The sequence below is a fragment of the Montipora foliosa genome, chromosome 4 (genome assembly GCF_036669935.1).
Source record: "Montipora foliosa isolate CH-2021 chromosome 4, ASM3666993v2, whole genome shotgun sequence".
NCBI classification, from domain to species: Eukaryota; Metazoa; Cnidaria; class Anthozoa; order Scleractinia; family Acroporidae; genus Montipora; species Montipora foliosa.
The window spans coordinates 34503234-34510733 of record NC_090872.1 but is presented as its reverse complement, the minus strand read 5'-3'; the positions used below and the strand labels follow the sequence as shown (position 1 = coordinate 34510733).

The following is a 7500-nucleotide window of genomic DNA, read 5'->3' as shown; positions in this document are numbered from 1 at the left end:
TGCATTGTACGTCACGCTCCCTAGCAGTTCTTGTCTTTTCGTGTATTGAGCATCTGCTCGTACAGCTCATAGATACCAGCAATCACGTGTGATGAACAGGATTTCCACTTAAGCCACTCAGCTCGGAGTCACTCCATCTCGATGCGATCAGCTTCCCTTGCCAACTCTGACGTCGCACGTCCTTCTTCAGCTTTTGTTGCTGAGCTCGCTTCAACTGATGTTTGGTCTTTGTACCTGGGATCTCATCTCCATCCTCAGTAGAACATGTAGGTGTTAGGGTAAATCCTTCTGATTTCAAATGCTAGTTCCTGGTACTTTTCAACCTTCTCCTCTTCAGTTCTGATTAAGTTTTGGTCCGCTCGCACAGCTATGTCAATCACTAGAGTAATATCTGGCTGATGATGTTTCAGCACTTTGTCTGTGTAGATAGTCATGTCCCAGGTAATCCTCACTTCTCCATTTTCTGCGGTTGGCAAGGGTTGATGGTAATACCACTTGTCATTACACTCTATCCCATACTTCCTGCACATCTCCCAGTGTACTCGCAGGGCCGTGGCGCTTCCTATACTCTCTCTGGGCAAGCTTCTTGCATCCACTGACAATGTGTCGTACTGTTTCAGTGGCATCTCCTTACAATCTACACAGTGGTGTTTCTGAGGTCTTATCTATGCTTTACTTGATCGAGTTTGTTCTTAAAGCTTGTTCCTGAGCAGCAAGAATCAAACCTTCTTTTTCCTTTTTTAGAATCCACTCCTGAGCGATCTCCAAGACTCCTCTCCAGCTTCATCTGGTATTTGTTGGACAAACGCACCATGTAGGGCTTTCTAATTCCAGTTTTTACCTTTCTCGTCCTTCCTCCTCCTCTCATAGTCCTGCAGACTCTCTTCTTCAACAATTACCTTCCCTTCAACGCAGCTTGAAGCATCCACTCTGTGCTCTCTCTTAGGTAGCCATGAAGGGATTTCCTCTCCCTTCTTACACATTCCATTATTATTATTATTATTATTACTATTATTATTATTATTATTATTATTATTATTATTAACTTACCGTTAGATCCGAGTGAAAGGTGAGATACACTACGGACGACGACGAAAATGTTTAAAATTATGATAATTGGTAGTGTTAATAGCATGTTCTCACGGTTAAATGACAATGGCAATATTAGCAAATTATCATAAAGATTATAATGATATTTTTTCGTGTATCTAGTAGATTTTATTACACAAAGCGCTTGACTCTCTTCTCAGATCTTTTTGCAAAGGTCGATCCCTGTGTTCAAGGTTAACATTAAATTTGTGCCAACTGTTTCATATGAGGGCGGCTTTGACTAAATACTCAAGCAAATGCTTCTCAACTACATTGTAATACGTATATTTAACATGTTGCCAAGTTACTTGCCGTTCTGGCGTGAAATTCCTTTTGAAAGTTTTCATTAAACCTTTGAAGATGTGAATCAATAAATATTATGAGTGTTTTTAATGTCATAAGGCATGCCTAGAATCAAATGTTACTTGCTTATAACTACCATCGTAAAGTACAATGAGGATTTTGTTGAACAGAGTGAGTTAAATATTCATGTACACGTTTTTGTTGGCTTCTTTTATTAGAATGTTATGAATACAAAGATATATTTGGAGAAGCCTAAAAAGCGGCGCTTCTCAATTATTATTTAATTATGCTTTTTTTTCCAGATATTTTTATAAGTAACCTGCTTACCATAAGAAAAGTCCGGCTGCTCATTGCTATAAATTAGTTTGTTTTCCCGTGCTCTCTCTTGCTATGTTCGCCGTTTTTCGTCACCATCATTCAGCTAGTTTTTTCTTGCTCGTGCTTGCTCTCTCTTTCGCTTCTCGTCGTTATACATTTTTTGTGTTCGGGCTCTTTCTTTCTCGCTTTCTCGTTTTTTGGTCACAACAATTTCGCCTGTTTTCTCTTGCTCTCAGTCGCTCGCTTTCACGTGGAACATATTGTTTACTCGTCGCGATCGCCTGCTTGCTTTCTCTTCTTGTTTTTTGGTTGTCCTCAGAAGTTTTTCTTGTTTTCAGCACCACGACGCAGTATCATCTGAATGAAGTACGTTCACCATGCAAGTTGCCGCCAAAAAATGGCAGTTTCCAGCCCCTGCAAATAGACCAATTTCCATATATTAAAATTCAGTCCTAAACAAAAGGCATCATCTCGAGGCTCTGGGGAATAAACTCATACAAATCCTTATATTCATTCCCCAGAGCCTCGAGATGATGCCTTTTGTTTAGGACTGAATTTTAATATATCGAAATTGGTCTATTCCCGCGTAAAAAAGCCATGGGTTGTTTCTATCGTTGCAACATTTCGCATATATTACTAAACAGTCGCGCGATCGATAAATACAAAGCCGCCAAGTTTCGTCGTCCACACACTGAGATCATTTGCGCGAAGGTGTACAAATTTCGAGGAACACAATGACTTTTTGTTATTCTGCAGGTGTCAGTTTCTAAAGTAACTGTGGTGCTGCGTCGCGGGGGAGTGAAACGCGAAAGTTTCCTTTTATCAGTCAAACAAGTTGATGAAAGTATAGAAGCATATCGTAAGAAGAATTTTTGAACTGACGTTTTGAGCGTTAGCCCTTGGTCAGGGCAAATTCGTTTTGGCGATAACGCCAAACAAAACGCAAGAGAGATTAAGCATCACGTTTACGGCGAACGGTAAACGTCGGACTAAAATTTGCCCTTTTGCCAAAAATGGAAGAGACTCGTTTCGTATTCATGTAACTTTTCAAAAGAGAGAGACGAGTTAGAATAACATAATTTTCATGCTTTTATGACAAGCAGCAGCCCACCGTTTCGCGTTTGCCGTTTCGCGTTTGCCGTTTCACGTAAACGCGATGCTTAATCTCTCTGCTAACGCCAAAAAAGGTAAGCTCACAAATCTTTCTCTCGGTTCTCTCTTTAGTATCTTATCGTTTAAAACACTCTTGGGGTGCAGGGATGGCGCAGTGGTAAGAGCACTCGCCTCCCACCAATGTGGCCCGGGTTGAGTTTGTTGGTTCTCTACTCTGCCGCACCGAGAGGTTTTCTCCGGGTACTACTCCGGTTTCCCCTCTCCTCAAAAACCAACATTTGACTTGATTTGTGTTAATTGTTAATTTCAATTTCCAGTGTCCCCAATTAGTGCTTCTGCGCTAGAAAGACTAGACACTTAAATAAAGTTCCTTTCCTTTCCTTTTCTTTGCCTCGTGTTTTTAGACCCGATAAAACACGTGCTGTGAGTCTTCTGGACGGCTTCAAAACATTCCACAAAAGGCGTGTCGAAAAAAGGTTCAAACTGTGGAAGGATAACATTAACTTACAAGAAAAACAAGCTATGCCTTAATAGTATGCTTTATGTAAAGAATTGTAACGGGGAGTGTTTTTTCGCGTTTAAAGCTCATGAACTTGTCCTTTTATCATTCTTTCTGTCAGCAAAATTGAACATGATAGCATAAAAATATACTGATAAACACATTGCGCATTTCTGAAATAACTGGATAGGCTCTGTTAAGAACTATGCATACAGGTCAGCATCTCGCAAATATATATTTTCCATGGTTAACTAAGTGGACTAGCGTTGGATTCGAGGCTAATTTTGGCGGCATGGATAAGGCAAAGCAGCTGGTATTTGCGTTAAAGCCATTTTTCCCGGTTAAGCGAGATTTCGTTGGCAAGGTCTTCCTTTCCTCTTATGTGAATAATATTATCATACATTTCATCTGCCATTAATTTAAACAGCAGAAATAAGCGTAGTGAACGAAGTTTTATTCGGTTGGCTTGCGTTGGATTGTGAGAGTGAATATGCCGCCTACTCCTAATGTTTATATATCAAGCCTGGTATGTCTATATACTGAGATTCTAAAATGCGACAACATTTTAGCAGCTATTTTGTTAAACTTCTCGGCGAGCTCTCCAGCAAGGTCAGTAGCCGGCAATCGATTAAGCCGACGACTAAAATTATACTCACATTCATCGCTTCTCTTGAAATTGTAAACAGTTGGATTTTAAGCCAATAATTTTGTCTAACAATGCGCATGTGTATTTTAAGTTGCTTTATTTTCAACCTTGGGTTTTAAACCAGAACATTTTATGATAAGCAGTCGTCCGCGTTTATGGCCAGGTATGGTGACGGAAAGTTGCTACAGAACATTTTAAACGTGGTGAATTGTAGCTTTATCAACAGTATCAAGTTATTCATCGTTAATCATTCAAGTTGTGTTTATTATTTTAAGTTGTCGGTGTCATTGAATTATATAGCATTGCCCTAAAATTGTATTTTGATTGTAAATTCTACGGCAAACATCAACTGTATTTAAATCGGAGCAACAAGCCCTCAAGCACAAATGTAGATTTACAAGATTTCACACTGAAATTTGGCCGTTTAAACAACAAACTTGAAGATGTATCTCATTCTACGTAGGGCTAATTATTTACAATTTCAAGTTATTGGTAGCAAAGCCTAATGTAGCTTTCAGTGTGTTACGAAGTCGTACGAAATTATAGACGAAAATGAGGTAATTACTCCACTCATTGATGCTTCTTTCTCTTTTCTTCGCAAAGTTGGTTGGCAAAAGAAAATTATTAGTCATATATTAGAAAATTATATGGAGGCAAGCTGAATTGTAAAATGAGAAAATGTAAAGGTTTCATGGACGGTTTTGGTTCAAAGTGGCTCGCAAAAACATAAAATAATGGTTTTATGCGCAACGTGAGGAGGGAACGTACACGTTTGGTTAGAATTTGAACTTCGAGCCGATTCTTTTACATTCATAGCTGTGCGCGTTTTGTTTTCAAAAATCGGTTATCGCCTTAATTAAACAGCGATCATGCTGTAAGCCACGCAGTTGAGTTAAACCAGAAACAGAAGTGATCAGAATCTTTGGTAAATTTGGCCTTTTTCTTCGCTTGCAGCTGTGTGGTGAAAATGGAAAAATGTACCACTTCATCATTTTGGAGTTAAAAAATACATTTATACTGCGTTCAAACATCCAAACTATTTTCGCCATAATATTCTTTTTGAGTGTCTCTCATTGGTTTATTTCGTCTTACCCGCACAATTCAAACGAATGTTTTACACGAAAATGCCTTGTCGATTTTTTTCCCCAGTCGCTATAGACTAAATGCAAATGAGAATTTTGTTTGAGTACAGATTTCAAGATATCGCTCTTATGTGTAGCCACTGGCAATAGGCATTTCAAATAGAGATTTTTTTCAGCTATAAATTAAAAACCAAGACATCACATCAGTGGCTTGAGGTCATACTATCGACCATTTAAATAGTATATGCGTCATTTTAATAACTGGTATCAACCCACCATGCATAATTGGCAAAATATATTACTATATCGAAGGATTTGTTCGATCAGATTAAAACAGACTCGTTTTGATGAGAAATATATCTAGCTTTTGTCGCTGTGTTTTCATTTGCATCGATGAAGAATCTTGATTGTGAAAAGATTCTTATTTATTTTAGTTGTCTCTTAAAATTAACTAATCTAACAAAGTTGATATGGACGTAATTTAAAACTTTGTTTTATTTCATTGTAATAATTATGACGTGCCACCAGCACGAGTGAGAGATAAGGTTTATTTTCTCAGTCAGTTTTACAAAGTTAAGAATGAAATAAGAACGCCTTTCATAAATTATTTACGCTTCGTGGCAGATGTTTGCTTGTACGTGTGGTAATTAAGCTCTGTCTTCAGTGCGCAGAATTCACTTTGTATCTTCACTATCTGCTATAAATCGCCACTGGTGTGAAACTTTCTGAAGAAAACTGTATCGTTTTTGCTCAAATCACGCATTGTAATAAAAGAAGAAGGAAAAAGGTAGAATTGCTTTCACTGTTTCAAGACCGTTGCTTTACTGTCTTTCTTCTTCTTCTTCTTCTTCTTCTTCTTCTTCTTTTTTTTTTTTTTTTTTTTTTTTTTTTTTTTTTTTTTTGTTTTTGGTTATTTTTAAAACACTTAATGCTTTTCTTGGCTACCTGTAGTTGGTTAAAATGGAGTGTGATTGTAGTCCGTTCGACATGCTGAACTATCCAATGTGTTTGTATAATAATTCCTAAATTATTCAATTTCGAGAGGAACTTTTCCCTGAGGGATATCCTTTAATATGAGTCAGGCCATGGCCAGCCTCCGCTTTGTCAGAGAGTTTCGAGCGAGACGTAATTCTTTTAACAGTCAGGGCAGCGTGAAATCATTGGACAATTACGTGCAGGTTCGCAGATACTTTAAACCACCGCTGGTATCTCATTGAAAGTTATTAGCATGTTTTGCTAAAGCTAAAGCAGCTGGCATTAATATACTTTTCGTTGCTTTGTTTCAGATTATGGCAGCCTTCAAGAGATGGCGTTCAAAATACAAGCGCTACAAAAGTCAAATTCCCGATCAAATGCGAAACAGGATTATTTTGCACTATGGACTATTTAAAATAACCTGGGATTGGGTGATTTTAATACTGGTGCTGTACACGGCCATTGAAGTCCCGTTCGTGTCTGCGTTTGTGCTTGATGAAGAGAGAGTCCAATATAAAAATAAAACAACAAGTAAGTCATAACACTTGAACTGCTTAATTCAAGGGTTAGTCACATCCTTCGTAGACTTAACCTAGTGCGACAGTGCCGCATAGCTCCCTTGCGCACATAATCCCTCATCTCCGCAGTCTTTAAAGTCTTTCACATCACGAAGATTTCATATGTACTAACCTTGCTAACTAACTAAACCTAAATCGCCCCAAAACAATCCTTGAGATTTGGGAGAAACTTCTTAAAGAGGGTCATCCGTAGAAGATTTTTGGGATGTTAGGGGCGAGAATTTAACTCACAAAGAAAGAACTGCTGTGTTTTGAAAGCATTCCAATTCAACAGAATCTCCATTTTTGGCATCCATAGCAACAGAAGCCCGTAAATAGCCTTGTTACGTGCAGCAAGAAGGTCTCCTGAGAGCATTTAGGCCCTTGTAATTTATTGATACAGATCGTCACCGGGTGCTGCGAAGACTATCTTCTTTCACCGATGGTTCTTAGACTGAGCCAAATTGTTCGCATATTAGAGCTCCATAATGCCTTCAATTCGTTTTTTTTTAAGTTTTACCACACCTCATGTGGAGTTAATGAATGGCTAATATTATAACTTGGTTTGCAACCAATCTCTAAGGAAACAGGTAACAATATTGCTTTGTACAAATGCTTGGACACGAAGAAATGGAGCTAATGAGAGATCTTTTGTTTTCGTCCACCCATGTGGCCACGATGACGCCACTTAAAAGCACTTAAAATAAGGAAGTTTTTAATCGTGACCTTGTTGTTGAATCTAAAGGACGATTTAAGTTTGATTGTGGCCGCATGCAAAATAATGGCTAAAAATCCCTTAATGCTGCAATGCAAGACACTGTTCGCAGTTGTTTTCCGCTGTAAAAGATGATTCCGAACCAAACTTTGGGCCAATGAAGGTCTCCAAGTTTTCTTGTTAGTAAACTCACTAAGGGTACG

At 38.4% G+C, this 7500-nt stretch overlaps 2 protein-coding genes across 7 annotated transcripts in view; one reads left to right on the top strand and one right to left on the bottom strand.

The window, feature by feature from the left end:
- Positions 1 to 2135, bottom strand: part of LOC137999196 (uncharacterized) — a 4084-nt gene extending 1949 nt beyond the window's left edge. The window contains exon 1 of the mRNA XM_068845046.1: positions 1720 to 2135. Coding sequence (XP_068701147.1) covers positions 1720 to 1743 — 24 coding nt within the window. The 5' untranslated portion in view covers positions 1744 to 2135. The remainder of the gene's footprint in view (positions 1 to 1719) is intronic.
- The window catches only part of LOC138000698 (potassium voltage-gated channel unc-103-like), a 49786-nt gene that overhangs the window by 26267 nt on the left and 16019 nt on the right, over positions 1 to 7500 (top strand). For 5 of the 6 annotated variants that reach the window (XM_068847289.1, XM_068847290.1, XM_068847287.1 and 2 more), the window contains one exon: positions 6337 to 6556. In XM_068847289.1, coding sequence (XP_068703390.1) covers positions 6337 to 6556 — 220 coding nt within the window. Of the gene's footprint in view, positions 1 to 5690; positions 5838 to 6336; positions 6557 to 7500 lie in introns of those variants that run through there. The other variant, XM_068847292.1, reaches the window with a different exon arrangement.